The sequence below is a fragment of the Nannospalax galili genome, unplaced genomic scaffold (assembly GCF_000622305.1).
Source record: "Nannospalax galili isolate Female #2095 unplaced genomic scaffold, S.galili_v1.0 scaffold34, whole genome shotgun sequence".
NCBI lineage: Eukaryota > Metazoa > Chordata > Mammalia > Rodentia > Spalacidae > Nannospalax > Nannospalax galili.
This window is the reverse complement of record NW_008338996.1, coordinates 10,093,147-10,109,637: the sequence shown is the minus strand read 5'-3', so window position 1 is coordinate 10,109,637 and position 16,491 is coordinate 10,093,147. Positions and strand designations below refer to the sequence as shown.

Sequence of the window (16,491 nt, the reverse complement as noted above, 5' to 3'; positions counted from 1 at the left end):
AATAAATAAATAAATGAAATATAAGTTACCAGTTTTCAGATTAATGACATAAAACCAATCATGTTTTGAGTTCATGCAAGACGCAATGTCCCTTGCTATACAATACAATATGATACGATACGATATGATACGATACGATACAATTCAATACTATACAATATAATACAAAACAAAACAAAACAAGAACTGGGGCTGAAGAGATTGCTCAGTGGTTAAGAGCACCAGCTGCTCTTGCAAAGGATCTGGATTCGGTTCCCAGCACTCACATGGCAGATAACAACCATCTATAACTCCATTTCCAGGGGATCCGATGCCCTCTTCTGACATCTGTGGGCACTGCATGACATGAGTGTACTTACATACAAGCAGGCAATACATTCATACACATAAAATAAAATAAAAAATATTACATAAAATCTTTAAAAACAATACAATACAAACTATCTCCTAGAACAGCAAATGCAAATAGGCTTATGGGAAGCCCTCTGGAACAGACTCCAGAGATCAGTATGCTAATTATTGCTCTCAAGGAGCTTTTGGCCCAGATGAAGCAAACAGGTTAACAGTTACAACAGAGTGGCAGCACCTATGAGAGGTCAGTACATGGGGGAGGATGAGGAATCCAACCCAGGCAGGACTAGAGAGATGAGTCAAAAGACTGAGCCCTGGGTTCAATCCCTAGCATCACATCTAGCAGGCATGGTGCTGCACACCACTCATCCCAGCACTCAGAAGGCAGACATAAGAGGATCAAAAGTTCAAGGTCCTCCTCTACCACACAGAGTTTGTGATGCCAGCTGGTGCTACAAGAGCCTGTCTCAAATAAGGTGACAGTTAAACTAAGGTTAGATAAAAAGAGACACACTCCCCAGAGGGAAATAATATGCACAAAGGCCAAGGAAGTAATCAACATTTTTGCCTGTCCAAGGAAGCCGGTGTGGCTAGGGGGTGGACAAGGAATGGCATGAGGTGAAACTACAGAGGGGCCTGAACACAGGGCCTTGGAGGCTATGATAAAGGGTACAGACATGACTCCAGGTGCCCGAAATCACTGCTGAATTCTAAACAGGAGAATGAAAAATCCTAAAGATCATTCCAGATACCAGATGGAAAGTGAACTAAAGAGAAAAGGGCAGGGAGAAAAGATCACTAAACTTGTACAGAGAATAGGATACGGTGTCTCACACCTGTAATCCCCATACTTGGGAGGCTGAGGCAGAAGGACTGCGACAAGTTTAAGGCCAGCCTGGCCTATATAGTGAGTTCCAGGCCAGCCCAAGCTACAGAGTAAAACTCTGTCTCAAAAACAAAAAAAGGGGGGAGGAGGGAGAAAGGGGTGAAAACTATATAAATACATTTATGAAATTTTCAAAAAATTTAAAATTCAAATTTAAAAATGAAACAAAGAGATGGACACTGGAGTAGGGTCCGAACAGTACAGATACAAAGACATGAGATACAGGCCAGGCACGGTGGCGCACACCTTTAATCCCAGCACTCGGGAGGCAGAGGCAGGCGGATCTCTGTGAGTTCGAGGCCAGCCTGGTCTCCAAAGTGAATCCAGGCCAGCTAGGGCTACAGCTCAAAAAGACCAAAAAAAAAAAAAAAAAAAAAAAAAAAAAGACCAAAACAAAACCATAAGATACAAAGACATGTTTGCTGTTCATTATCAACTTGAGAGGATCTGCCATCAGCTAGGAGACAAACCTCCAGGCACACCTATGAGGGGTTATTTACATTCAGTTAGGCTCTGGGCATCCTGGTACTGTAAGCCAGAATAAGCCCTTTCTCCCTTAAGCTGCTTTGTCAGGGTATTTTATCAGAGTCATGGAACAAGCAACTACGACAATATGAGCAGACTGCTTATGTCCAGAATCAAAGGATTTACAGACAGATTGTTTACAACTAGATGGATATGGAAGGGGATGACAAATGACTGCTTTCAGGGACAAATCAAAGAGTTTCTCTCAGTTTCTTTCCTTTTTTGGTAATGCTGAGGTAGAACCCAGGGCCTCACACATTCTAGGCCAGCATTTTATCACTGAGCTATACCTGACTCCTTAAAAAAATATTTTTTATATATAAAATATAAATATAAAATATATTAATATAAATACAATATAAACATATTAAAATATACAAAGTAAAAAATATATATTTATAAAACAGAGGCAGAGGAATATTTCAGCCAGAACAGTAGACATGCAATCAGGGAGACCAGACTGGTATGGTCAAATTCACAGAACACCAAGCAACCACCAGATACCAGAGTAACCAAGGCAGGAACTGTCTGGCCCCTGGAGGGAACATGAGTGACCTGGTGACACTCTGACTTTAGTCTAATGGCACTGATTTCAGATTGTGACGCCCCCGAAATGTGAAAGGATCATTTTATGTTGTTTCAAACCACCAAGTTTGCAGTTCTTTGCTATTGACAGTCACAGGAAACAGACTGGTTTAGTTCGAGATGTCTGTAAAGCATCCAAGTAGATTTCAAATAAGCTGCAGGGATAGTGCAAGGTGCAGGAGTCAATTCCCATCTCCAGTATCTCCTGAGAGGTGGATAGTGGTCCCTTACCTCCAGGTCCTTTCGAATGCTCTCAAACTCTTCAATGTCATCAAGTTTTAGCTCCAGGCGTGTTGGCTTTCGTCGCAGCATATTGAAATCAACACTGAGAGTCAGAACAGGTGAACTATTTGCTGTTACAAATGGCAGAGAGAAGAAAAACTGTGGGTATTAAGTCTGAGCTACAAACAAGATCAGTTTGTAAATATGCACACTGAAATGAAAGGGATATTAAACAACTCAGGCATCAGATTATTCATATGTTAATTACACAATAGAGATCTCCTACTCTAATTCTAAAAAAAAATCTCTGAAAGAAATGAAAACAGCAAACTGCCAATAGAAAATCTAGGCAACAATCACTTTAATCTCATGTTCTGGTCACATCCAAATACACCAACTAAAAGAACACATAGCTCAGCACGGTGACACATGACTATAGTCTCAAGTACTTAAGATGAGGCAGAGGAGTCACATGAGCCGATGAGTTGGTGGCAAGCCTGGGCAACAGAGGGTGACTCTGTCTTGAGAGGAAGAAAAAAAGAAAGAAAAAGGAAGAAAGTTAGGGACATAACTCAGCAGGTAGAGTGCCTCCTGTGCAAGCATGAGGACCTGAATTCAAGTCCCCAACACCCACATAAAAGCCAGGCATGGTCTCACACAGGCCTGTAACCCCAGAACTATGAGGGCACGAAAGATTGCTGGCACTTGCTGGCTACCAACCTAGCTCCATGTTCAGTGAGAGACCCTGTCTCAAGGGAATGAGGCAGGGTGTGATAGGGCAGGACACCCAACATCCTCCTTTGGCCTTCACGTGCTCGTACCCACACACATGTGCATTTACCACATTCACATACACACTCACACATATACACACCTACACCCACAAAAGAAAAAAGGAAAAAACAGGGCCGGGCATGGTGGTACATGCCTTTGATCCCAGCACTTGGGAGGCAGAAGCAGGCAGATCTCTGTGAGATCAAGGCCAACCTGATCTACAAAGTGAGTTCCAGGCCAGCTGGGGCTGCAGGGAGACCCTGTCTCAAAAAAAGAAAGGGGGGGAGGGTTACTATCCCATCTTAATTGGTACAGTTAGGGGAAAGTGGACAAACCATTAAATTCAATCTGTTCTCTATGAAGATGATGAGATTGATCATTCCTAGATGCTAAAATTAGCTGGTTTAAATCTCATGAAAACTGAACTCACCAATTCCCAGGACTATCCACAGGCTCCAACCAGGTCCTAAATGGACAAGTCATTCATTAAAAAGATTCCTCCTGTGCTGAGCTACAGAGTTTAACCTCACCGTTGAAATCTATAAGGAAAACAGACAAGTCAACAGAATATGGCAGTACAGTGTAAAGAACTCTCAGGAGGGCCTTTCAACAGCACTGCATAAGCACTCCACCCCATCTGGGCTGCATGGGTGGTCCGGAAGGTTAAGTTCCGGTGGGAAATGATGTCTTAGTAGACTTTTGAAGGGTAGACAGAAAAAGACAGGGCCCTCTTCCGGTCCCAGACGCTTCTGGAGCCTTGGGTTCCTGTCAGGGTGGCAGATGTGACCCAGCCTGGGGAGCCCCAGCCCTGATCTGTCTTTCTTGCAGGTGCAGACAGGGCCAAGTCAAAGAACCACACCACACACAACCAATCTTGAAAACGGCACAGAAATGGCATCAAGAAACCTTGGTCACAAAGATACAAATCTCTTAAGGGGGTGGACCCCAAGTTCCTAAGCAACATGAGTTTTGCCAAGAAGCACAACAGGAAGGGCATGAAGAAGATGCAGGCCACCAACTCGAGAGCCATGACTGCGCGCTGAGGCTGTCAAAGCCCTTGTGAAGCCCAAAGAGGTTAAACCCAAATGCCAAAGGGTCCCAAAAGCAAGTGCTGCCAACTTGCTTTCATTGCCCACCCCAAACTTGGGAAGCGATTCGTGACTACGTGGCCAAGTGCCACAGGCTATGCCAACCAAGGCTGAGGCTGCAGCTCCAGCTAAGACCCAGGCTGCAGCTCAGACTCCCAAAGGTGGCCAGGCCCCTGTGAAGGCCCTGTAATAAAGGTCTTTGCCAATGTGAAGACAGATGAACTGGTGTGACCTCCCTCCTGTTTGCAGAAGGCTGGTGTCCTGTGCTGTTTTTACAAATAAACTTGAGGGCAAGATGTAAAAAAAAGAAAAAAGATGGGGCCACAGAGGTTCAAAAGCATTCTACAAGGCAAATGCTTGTGTTAACAAAAACCCATTTTTGTTTCAGAATGAAAAAATGTCTCCAGTAGAGCTTAACATCTGTTCATGGTATTATCTTTATATTTCTCACAGCATTCACAGTAAGCAGTCAGTAAATGTTAGAATGAGCCATCCAAACAGAGGAAGAGAAACAAAGTTTCCTGTGCTAGGTTCTTCCATTCCCATTCCTTTTTTCTCTGTTACTTTTGCTTGTTTTTAAATTTAAATTTTTTTTACTTTCAAGTGTTTTGCCTGCATGTATGTTTATGTATGTCATGCAATGCCTGTAGCGGCCAGAAGAGGGCGTTGGGTACCCTGGAACTGGAGTTATGGATGGTTGTTAGCCAACATGTGGGTGCTAAGAACCAAATGTGGGTCCTTTGTAAGAGCAGCCAACATCTTAATTACTGAGCTATCATTCTAGTCACCCATTTTAAGTTTTTTATTACATTTATTTATTGTGTATTTGTGGGTGGGTGGGTGCACATGTACCACAGCCTCTAAAGGAGGTCAGAAGACAACCTGGGTGAGTAAGTTCTCTCCTTCCACCATGTGGGTCCCAGGGATAGAGGGCAAATCATCGGCGAGGCAGCAGGTGCCTTTACCCAATAAGTCATCTCACAGTCCCTCCCCATTTCCTATTTTGTGTTCTTGTTTTAATACAAAGACCCTGAAAAGCTGGCCAAATTATGCCTGTTTAATAAAGCTAAAGCAAACCATTCAGGTTGGTTAACAATACCAGCCTCCTATAAAAGTTACCCATACAGCACTTGGGAGGCAGGGGCAGGCTGATCGCTGAGTTCAAGGCCAGTGTGGTCTACATAGTAAATTCCAGGCCAGCTCTACAGGGAGACCCGTCTCAAAAAACAAGACAAAACAAAACAAAAGTTACCCATAGACCACTAGAGTGAGAAGCAAGTGATAATGTAAATGAAAATTCTGTTAAAGTTTGTTCGCTATAAATTATTATGATATGTATCTAAGGTGAAGAGACTATAAAGAATGTTTACCCTTCTCAGGAGCCTCAGCACAGACAGGGATGATATTATCAACATAAAACACTGGCACATGACATTTCAAACTGCTTTGTACTAAATTAGATACTATCCTCTAACAGATTATCTATTAGATACATGCCAATGTAGAGAAATGGTAATGGAAGCCAGCTCCAAAGGGAAAAAGAAATACTTTCTCCGGCTTGTATGTAAACAAAAAGCCTCGCCACTAAGCGGCAGTCGCCTAATGGGGCTAAAAACTGCTTCATTCTTTTTCTTTCTTCCTTTTTTTTTGGGGGGGGGGCAGCTTTTTGATTCAAGGTCTTACTATGTAGCCCTCATTAGCCTGGCACTCGCCATATAAACCAGGCTGACCTTGAACTCACAAAGATCCACATGCCTCTGCCTCCCGAGTGCTGACATTAAAGGCAAGCGCCACCAACAAGCCTGGTCTACACTACCGAATGATTAGCTTCATCTCACCAGAACTTAGTTTCTGTGTCTGTACTCATTCTGTTATGTAACTTGAATGACGTAAGGTGGAGTAAGCTCCCGGAGCATAACTTGGTATTTAGTAAATACTCCAATAAGAGCTACGATTATTGTAGTTGCTTGGGGCGGGGGAGTTTAGGAGTGGGAAGAGACGGTCCAGTTCGGCAAACACCTCCCCCACCCCCCATGAACAGGTAAAAACCTTGTCTTGTTCATTTCTGATGATGCCCCAGCAATCAGAGGAGCGACGCCTCCCTGCACCCTTCGTTTCAATCCAATACAAAGAATGGGCTGCAGACAAATCAGCAAACCAGGCCGCAGCTCCTTCGCCACGTCTTTATTTACTTAGACGCTAGAAGGCTTTCCGAGCTTAAAGTCTCCTTGAGGCCCAAATTCACTGCGAAGTCACCCAGTTCCGAGGAGCCCCTTGGGAGGACTTCCGGACCCCGTAGACAATAGCCCTCCTTCCCCAGCTCCAGGGCTGCACTCAGGCATCTAGGGCGAGGTTCCCATGGCAGCACGGCCCTCGGTTCCAGAATGACAGATGATCTTTGGGGTAGGAGACTCGGGACCCTCAGTCGGCTCCAGAGCTCCGCTGCGATGCGCACACCTACCTCTTTTCAGGCCTCTGCCCCTTCCCGGAACCTCGACTCCCACCATGACTCGATGGCCGATCTGCCAGAACTACATTTCCCAGACTGCTCGGCGCATCTTCTGGCACGTCTCCCGCGAGTTTTTCTGAGCCACTCTACGAAGTCACTTCCTCCGACGCCAGCTGAAACTTGACAACTACGACTCCCAAGATGCTTCGCGCAGGCCAGGGCGTACAGTCCGCTCCCTACCCTCTTCCTGTCGTGACGCGTTTCCGTTTTCCTGGGCGCGCGGTGGACGGTCTGAAACGCCAAGCGAGGATTTAGCTGGGGCCTCGGGGCTCGGGAACCCAGCATGGCCTCTTCACGAGCCTCCTCCACGGTATGGAGCCCGGGGTCGTATTTCAGACCCGCGGGGATCCTGAAGAGGGCAAGGTCCCCGAGGGAAGGGGCCGTTAAGAGCGGGCTAGGGCTGCGGAGGGCGGAGGAAGGCTGTGGGACTCGTGTGTCGCGGAGCTTAGCAACGTTTTCTCGTTTCTAAATGCCTTCAGGTGCTGCCTCTCTTTTGCACCGCTCTGATTACAGCCTCAAACGGTGAGCACCTGCTCTGATGCTCCAAAACACGATGCACTGAAATGGGGACGAGTCTTGACTGATGTGTATGTCCTCGGAATTGTAACGAGGCCTCCAGACTTCGACTCTGGAGATACTTCAAATGTATAGTCCAATAACATTGTGAACTGGCACTTAAGGCTGCCCTGTTTATTTTCGTTTACCCTTGGTATTTACCTAGTGATGGACAATAAACCCTGGAAGTTAGCACAAAAACGGAGGTTGCACGATCGGTAGAATCGCGCTCCAAAGCAAGCCAGATTTCAAAATCAACCAGAGAAGTTACTATCAACCTCTTACGTCCTATCTACTAAATTTAATGAGAGCCTGAAACTCCCACAAATCAGTTTTGACAGATGTCCACCTTGAACTTTAGTGTGTGGGGAAAATAAGATGGAAGCTCAGTATTAGCTTTATCCTTTTGAGACGCCCGGGTAATTGTCAGGATTAAGTCTTAAATTAATCCGGATCTTTGATTTAACAGGCAACCAAAACTAAAGCCCCTGATGATTTAGTTGCTCCTGTTGTGAAGAAACCACACATCTATTATGGAAGCTTGGAAGAGAAGGAGAGGGAACGCCTGGCCAAAGGAGAGTCTGGGATTTTAGGAAAAGAAGGACTTAAAGCAGGAATTGAAGCGGGAAATATAAATATAACCTCTGGTAAGATGCAATTTGCAAATCCATCTTTACTTTTTTTTTTTTTTAAACAACACAGAGGATTCCATCCAGGGTCTTTTACATGCTAGACAAGCACTCCACCACTGAGCCACATCCTCAGCCCTTGGCTAGTATGTAACCCAAGCTGACCTTGAACTCAGTCCTATAGCCTTGCCCTCCTAGGTACTAGAATCGAGCAAACACCTTTAATGGTCCACCTTAAAAATGTAGGAATATGTGTATTTGCCTTCAGGAGTTTATGTGTATCATGTGCATGCCGAAGCCCTTGGAGGTCAGATTCTCCTAGAACTGGAGTTTTAGGGGGTTCTGAGCCACCACGTGGGTGCTAGGAGCCAAACACAGTTCTCTGCAATAGCAGTAAGCACTTAAAACCACTGAGCCATCTTTTAGCCCCGAAGATCTAGTTTTCTAGATACCTTCCCAAACTGGAGTGTCAAAAACTTCATTCTTGGGCTAGAGAGATAGCCCAGTTGGTAAAATGTTTGCTGGACAAGCGTGAAGTTTGATTCCCCAGAACCCTTATTTTTAAAAAGCTGAATATGGTGACACACACTTGTAATCCCGGTGTTGGGGAGACAGGCTGATCTCTACATGCACACATATAATACATGCACACACAAACACATCCTTCAGTTTTTACTGTTGCATCTGTATGTCTGTCCATGGCATCATCCAGGGAGTGTTCTTCTCACAGTGTTTCATACAGTTTTTCTTGCATGGATTGCTACTAATCTTGGCAAGTTTATTCACAGTGTGTTTGCGATCATTAGTTCTAGTTGTGGTCTGTAGACCTAATGTAGCTCTAGCATTGATTTTTTCACTAGAGTTGTTAGTTTTCTAATTATTTTTCTACTGCTTGAAATAATTTATTATAAATGTAAATAGTTACTTTTAGCAATAATTGTGCCTCAGATAACCTTATTGGCTACTTATTGACATTATACAAAGCAAAATAATTACTTCTAAAAGTTTTTTTTAATTAAAGTATGTCTGTATGAAGTAGAAAATCTTGTATAGAATTTTTATAGACCTATAGAAAAAAACATTTTTACTGTAAATGAAACCATGGTAATGTAATTGTTTTGTAACTAAGTTTTTCAGTTTAGTGACGAAATTAATTTTATTTTCAGACAGGATCTCAGTATGTATTCCTGGATGGCCTGGAACTCTCTATGTAGACCAGGCTGGACTCAAACTCACAGAGATCTACCTACCTCTGCCTCCCAAGTACTGGGGTTAAAGGTGTGTGGCACCATTCTGGGCTCATATTTACTTATTTTGGTTTTTTGAAACGGGATCTTACTCTGTAGCCCATGCTAGCCTAGAAGGTGTGGCAATCTTCTGCCTCACCCTCCTGAGTGCTGGGTTACAGAGGTGAGCCACCATGCCCAGCTTAAGAGTGTTATGTTTTTAAATTAAAGTTATGCATATTGGTCATAAGAAATTGAAATAGTGCACAAAGGTATAAAGTTTGAAGGTTGCTCTGAGAGCTGTAGATGTTACTCAGTTGATAGAGGTGCTTGTTGGCATGGTGGCCTGCAATCCCAGAACTTAGGTAATAAAGGCAGAAAGATCACAAATTCAAGAACATCCTACATGTTCTGGTTACATACAGAGGTCAAGACCTGCCTGAGCTAGAGACTCTGTCTCAAAAAAAAAAAAAAAGAAACAACAGAAATAAAAGATTGCTCTGAAAGACTACCAGGCTTCTCACACACACGCATCATTTGTTTATCCTTCAGGGCTCTTTAAGCCTGTCTTCATTCCCACTGCACCCCGTATTTTTCAGCCAAATATGTGTATTTGGTGTGGATTGTAAAAGTAGTTGCTAGCTGATCCAAAAAGCCAATACAGTCACAGAAATCTCATTTTCTGCACTAGTTAATGTATGTAATTGGTCCTGTACTGTGACTGTGCAGTTCTGTAATCTCAGCACTTGATTAGCAAGTAGCTTTGGCAATTGTGGAATAACACTTGTGCCTTACCTTCTGAGTAGATGACCTGGTTGATTCCTGTTCTCGCTAAGCTATATGTAGGTACTAGGTTGCCACAGGAAACATGAGGTGACTTGAACCTTGCTCCTGCCTTAATTATTAAAGTACCATTTGGATTTATATGTTCAGCATAATTTAACAAGCTGAAAACAGTGAACTGTATGTAAAATATGTATAGATTAGGCAGTTGCCTTTTTCATGACCCCAAGTATATAGTTAATACAATGGGTTTATAAATCATTTATTGATAACAAATCATAGAGAAATTTATTTTAAAACAATTATTATGTATAAATTTTTACCATTTATTAAAGACAAGCAAATTTGCATACAAATACAATAGATATATATCTTTACATAGAGAACTAAATCTTGGCTGATCAATATAGAGCATCTTCAGTGTCTTTCAGAGTCGATCAATACTTTGATTTTTACAACCATCAATACTAAGAATACTACTTTGTTTAAATATGTAGTACAAAATGACAGAAGTATGTTTCAAGCCATTCAGTAATTACTGGAAATTCAATTCTGTCTTAACCCAAAGTCAAAATTCATTCAATTATTATTTTTTTTTTTTTTTTTGAAACTTAAGTCAGAAACTCAAATAGCAAATCTTTTGTTTGTTTCTTTGAGGCAGGGTCCATAGAACCCAGGCTGACCTTGTACTCACTATGTAGCCAAGGATACTTGATCTGATCAAGTTCTGAGATTACAGAACTGCACTGCCATGCTATGCTTCACCCATCTTTCCTCTGTACCCCTCCCTTCCTTTTTATTTTTTATTTTGGCCAAACAGCATTTTAAATAATCAAACATTCTAATGCAATACAACCCAAAGATACATTAATTTGATACTAACATGCTGAGGGAATTAGGTGTTTACCATAATTCAACCATTATGTTTCTATAAGAGCAAAAATCTGGGCTGGAGCGATGACTCAAGAGCATTCGCTGCTCTTGCAGAGGACCTGTGTTCAAATCCTAGCACCTACATGGCATCTAACAACTATCCGTAACTCCAGTTCCAGGGGATCTGATGCCGTCTTCTGACCTCTGTGGGCATTGTATAACACAGGTGTACTTACATACAAGTAGGCAATGTGCTCATACACATACAAAAAAAATCAAATTAAAAAAATGAATTATAAAAAATATAATAAATAAAAATCTTTTATGTACAGTAAAAACATTAAAGTTCATAACACACGATAGTCTGAGCCATCATGTTTTGGGCAGTGCACCTTGGTGTAAGTGGCAGGACAGTACATGCAGTGCTGAGTGCACATGTGTTCAGAGTCAAGGCTGTAGTGAGCACTACCAGAAACAAGTCTGGTTTGGTATGAATTTGATTCTGAATTAATTGTTGGTCATTGCATGTCCAGAAACCTTTGTTCTTGGTCAATTCTTGGTGAGCCCCACATTCAGATATGCACTGCTTCATGGTGTTGATCCACAGTTTAAAAAGCTGTATTCTAGAGCCGCACACAGACTCCAGTTGTTAGACAATATCCCCCTATTTGAAGACAGTCTGGTGGTTATACTGATGGTGCTGTTCTTTTGCAGGAGAAGTGTTTGAAATCGAGGAGCACATCAGTGAGCGACAGGCAGAGGTCTTGGCAGAGTTTGAGAGAAGGAAGCGAGCCAGGCAAATCAACGTTTCCACCGATGACTCGGAGGTCAAGGCTTGCCTTAGGGCTTTGGGGGAGCCCATCACACTTTTTGGAGAGGGCCCTGCTGAAAGAAGAGAAAGGTGCCTTTTCTAAGTATTTACGCTTTTGTTTATTAAGTACAAGATTCTGATTCTGTACCCTGTTGAGGCTGTAGCTGAAGCCTCAGGAGAATATTTCATGGTATGAACAATATTATAAATTATGTAGTTTAGCTGATAATCTGAGTCTTAGGCTGATTTTTACTCCATTTCTAGTTTTTCTTTTTTTTCTTTTGGTCTTTTTGAGACAGGGCCTCCTTGTAGCCCCAGCTATCCTGGAACTCACTTTGTAGACCATGCTGGCCTTGAACTCACAGAGATCTGCCTGCCTCTGCCTCCTGAGTGCTGGGATTAAAAGCATGTGCCACCACGCCTGGCTTCTAGTTTTTCTTTATGGGTTGTGACGAAGGTATCAATGTACATCCCTTTCCTGCCCTGGTATAAAGTTTTGAGTCGGATAAATATTTGTCGTTGGGCTTTAAAAACATAGGCATCGAGTGAATTCCATGTCAGTGACTTAAGCTTGATACGTGTTTTTGGATATAATTGAGAGGAGTGCTGTTCTCAGCTTCTCCTCTTGTAGTTTCTAAGGTTGTAGAGTATCTTGATGGTGGACTAGCCATATGCAGTTGGGAGGCCCTCTCATTTCTATGTCCAGTGTTATCCTCTGCTTCATCATTAGGCCTCTTGAAGGTAGTTTACATTAACTCTCTTAAAGTTCTTAATTCCTTGTTTACTCTTCAGCCCATTGTAAATTGATTGACCCTTTTTACCTTGAAATCACTGTTTCTTAAAGTCACCAATTTGCCTTTCCTAAGACTACCCCGAGGTTGGTGTGGTGGCACATAGCTTTAATCCTAACACTCAGTAGGCAGAGGCAGGTGACTGAGAGATCAAGGCCAGCCTAGTCTACATAGCGAGTTCTACTGGGAGACCTTGTCTCAAAAAAGACCAAAAATAAGCCTAGTATACTGCTTCAGGCTTTCTGAATTTCCGCCTGTCTCCCTGGCTGTTCTTCCTTCCTAAGGCACTTTTTCCTTCCTCGCCTTTATAGGCTGCAGTTCTTTGCTTACTCTGTACTCACCCTGGTGATCAGATCCACTCTCTGGCATTGTTTCTGGTATGTCCTGCCAATTCCCAGATCTCTCTGTAGCCTGGATATCCTACAAACTCCAAGGTGTCTGAATTGAAAGCTATACGCTACCGCTCTCCTATTTGCTTTGCAAATGGATCTGCCATTCACATAGGACTCCTTTCAAAACTCTTTTGTTACCTGCAAAGCTTATTGTATGTATGAAATGTATCTCTCTTCTGTCTTTGCTGTTTCTGTTGCTTTCACATCTGGACAGTGTTAATTGCTTGCTGAGTGTCGTACTCTTGTCAGAGTAACTTAGTGGTATAGCTCAGTAGTAGAGAGCACTTGCCTGGCATACACAAGGCCAAGTGTTTACCTCAGCACCAAAAAACATTGGCTGTGATTATGCTTGGCGTAAGAGGTCTTCAGCCTCTGTTTTTCTTCCCCAGCTTAGACCAGGCAGTTGGGCTTCCTGAATACACAAACTCTTTTTATGTCTTTCCACTTAATTTTTCTTTTTGTTTCTCTCTTCTACCTTTTAGAGCCTTTTAATTTTGTTTGAGCATAAACGCTACTTGTCCAGATAGGCCTTTCCCTTGCAAAGTAAACCCCTCCATTATTTCCTGTCAAAATATGTTGTTTTTGTATTGGCTTTTTCAGAGGTTTTTGTTTTAAGTTTTTGTCTTTGTGTTTTTGTTTTGTTTTAAAACAGGGTTTCTCCAAAGCCCCAGCTGGCCTAGAACTTGCTATGTAGACCAAGCTGGCCTCAACATCACAGAGATCCTTTTGCCTCTGCCTCTCAAGTGCTGGGACTAAAGGCATGTGCACCATACGTGGCTTCAAAGGGTATTTTTTAACATTTATTTATATGGATATGTGTGTTCCACAGCGCATCTCTGGGGGTCAGAGGAACTTGTAGGAGTTAAGTTTTCTCCTTCTACCATGCGACTCCTGGGAATTGAACTCAGATCATGATGCTGGGCAGCAAGTTGCTTTATGCACTGAGTAGCCATGTTGCTTGCCCTCAAAGGGTATATTTTTACTGCTTATCAATTCTCTTCACCAGCAATGCCTATTTTATTGGATTATTATGTCCCTTAGGTAAATGCCTTGAATCCTACTGCCACTGCTTTAACTCAGATCCACCATTATGACTCAAGATTGCTATAACTGTAGTCTGGTTTTCCAACCATTATTCCCTCTGCCACCCATTTTCATACCAAAGCAACTAGAGATAGTTCTCACTCATAAACTATGCTTTGCCTAACATCAGTGGCTTTTTGTGACCTGGCTCCTGCTTGAAGTTCCAGCTTTGGCCTTCACCAGCCCTCTTCTTGTACTCCATGCTCTAGCTATACTGAACTGTCAGTCCAAGCTCAATCTGTGTTTCTTAACGCCAGGCCTTTCATTTCTTTAATCAGTGCCTCAACTGTCCTTTTGCCATTTTTGACGCCATGACATGACTGAGCACTTGATATAAATAACACTTTTTCTATGAAGCCTTCCCTGATTGTCCCCCTCAAAACCTGCATTACCTGCCTCTTCCATTTTCCCCTTTACTCTCTCTGCTTGCTGTTATGATGCCTGGTGGGATGGACTACTTTCTGTCTTCCCTTCAGAACTGTTCTTAGTCATTATGTAGCCTTCCCTCAGTCAGTTCCCTGCACATTGTGGCACTGAGAGGATTCTAGCTGTCCTTAGAGACCAAATGGCAGCAGTGTTTAGACTCTAAATGGACTAGAGTAATTGCTTATATTGGGTTTGAGGAACCTTCAAGTAAAGATTGAGTGGAAGAGCTCACAGAAAGCTTAGCATGCCCACTTGGCTCTCAGGAAAGGTTGCTAGAGGTCTGAGTGGTAAGAACGATGGTGTACAGTGTTCCCCAGTATTTGTCTTACTTTCCCTGGTTATATTTATCCGTACTCCTTTGTGGTCCAAAAATACTGACTGGAAAAATGTCAGAAGTAAGAGTTTATGAGTTTTAAATTGCACACCATTCTGAGCAGTGTGCTGAATTCTCCTCCATCCTGCTCCATCTATCCTGTGTACCCATTCTGTGTGTGCTGCCTTTCCATTGGTGCATGCAGTACAGTAAAATGGTGGTGTGGGGTCGGTACATTCACAGAACTTTGGTTGGTACTAATCTCTTACCACGCCTAATTTATAAATTAAGTTTTACAGAAGTATGAGTTGGGGGAAAAAATCTGTGGTATGGGTAAGGTGCAGTGCTCTCTGTGGTGGCAGACATTTGCTGGGGACCTTGAAACCTCTCCACATGGAGGTGAACTACTGTGCTTTTTGACAGTCTCATCGCAGCACTACAAATGCTCTGACCTCTTCTGTGACAGGTTAAGGAATATCCTCTCAGTGGTTGGTACTGACGCCTTAAAAAAAACAAAGAAAGATGATGAGAAATCTAAGAAGTCCAAAGAAGAGGTAAGCTGTGGTGGAAATGTGGAAATAGTTCTGTTTTCTCTGTCCAGTGGTTTGTTTTGCTAGGATGAGGGATGTCAGGGCTGTCACTTAGGAACAGTTGATGGTAGTAGTTTAGAATTCTTATGTGAGTATGGATGGGGTTAATTGAGCTCTCCATTCAGGAAAAAGCCAGAGTGTTTTGGTTTACCTTAATATGAAACCAGAGCCCATCTGAGAAGATGTCATAGGAAGAAAGGAGCAAAAGGCACGTCTGTTTGTTTCCTTCTATCACTGGATTAATTGCCTTCTTTGTGAGCACTTAGCGTTGAGAATTGACAGCTGTGAGGAGGGCAGGCATGCTTCAGACTTAACATTTCTGTTGTTAATTTGCCTTTCAGTATCAGCAAACCTGGTACCATGAAGGACCCAATAGCCTGAAGGTGGCCAGACTCTGGATTGCTAATTACTCACTTCCCAGGTAAGCAGAGTCTAGAAGACACTTGCTTCTTGTTGTGGGGACTGATGATGGGTTTTGTGTTAGCGTGGTTGTCAGGTGAAATTGAGCAGTAGAGACGTGCAGACCCTTGCTGACAGCTCCTCTGTTCCTGTAGTAACTGTTTCTGGGTCACAGGGCAATGAAGCGCTTGGAAGAAGCCCGTCTCCATAAAGAGATTCCCGAGACAACTAGAACCTCCCAGATGCAAGAGCTGCACAAGTCTCTCCGGGTAAGGTGCTCCCCTCTGTTGTCAGTTTCACCTGACTAGACTACTTTGGCTCACCAGAGGAAGGTAAAGGCAGGTACAGCTCTTCCTACCCAGTGGAGCTGTGCTGTGGGAGGCACCCTAAGTCATAGTGGCAAGGATATATGCTTCCTGCTCTGCAGAGGCTAAGGGCTCTGCTCTGCATGGCTCCCTGTTAGTAGGTCCCAGCTCTGCTTTGTTTGCTCTGTGGTTTTCATTTCTGTTTAGCTGATAGGGCTGTGGTAAATATGTGGAGTTCCAGACAAGCCTCAGTTCCATGCATTCATCCACATTAGTGTCTCCTAACCAGCAGAGGAGCATAGAAGCACCTTGGGGTGGACTGAGCTGAACCTTTTTTTTTTTTTTTTTTTTTTTTTCCTTTTTCCCTCAAATATG

The 16,491-nt window shown here is 43.1% G+C and overlaps 2 protein-coding genes and 1 pseudogene across 3 annotated transcripts in view; 2 read left to right on the top strand and 1 right to left on the bottom strand.

The window, feature by feature from the left end:
* Positions 1-7,023, bottom strand: part of Cdc26 (cell division cycle 26) — a 19,523-nt gene extending 12,500 nt beyond the window's left edge. The window contains exons 1-3 of one of the 2 annotated variants that reach the window (XM_008833517.2): positions 6,893-7,016; positions 3,774-3,882; positions 2,579-2,700 (exon numbers count right to left, since the gene is read on the bottom strand). In XM_008833517.2, coding sequence (XP_008831739.1) covers positions 2,579-2,659 — 81 coding nt within the window. In that variant the 5' untranslated portion in view covers positions 2,660-2,700; positions 3,774-3,882; positions 6,893-7,016. Of the gene's footprint in view, positions 1-2,578; positions 2,701-3,773; positions 3,883-6,892 lie in introns of both variants that reach the window. The other variant, XM_008833515.3, reaches the window with a different exon arrangement.
* LOC115070451 lies at positions 3,990-4,978 on the top strand (annotated as a pseudogene).
* Positions 7,024-7,111: 88 nt separating the features above from the next.
* Prpf4 (pre-mRNA processing factor 4) overlaps positions 7,112-16,491 on the top strand; it is an 18,856-nt gene continuing 9,476 nt past the window's right edge. Inside the window, exons 1-6 of the mRNA XM_008833545.3 lie at positions 7,112-7,250; positions 7,965-8,142; positions 11,721-11,907; positions 15,289-15,376; positions 15,754-15,833; positions 15,987-16,080. Of these exons, the coding sequence (XP_008831767.1) occupies positions 7,224-7,250; positions 7,965-8,142; positions 11,721-11,907; positions 15,289-15,376; positions 15,754-15,833; positions 15,987-16,080 (654 nt within the window). The 5' untranslated portion in view covers positions 7,112-7,223. The remainder of the gene's footprint in view (positions 7,251-7,964; positions 8,143-11,720; positions 11,908-15,288; positions 15,377-15,753; positions 15,834-15,986; positions 16,081-16,491) is intronic.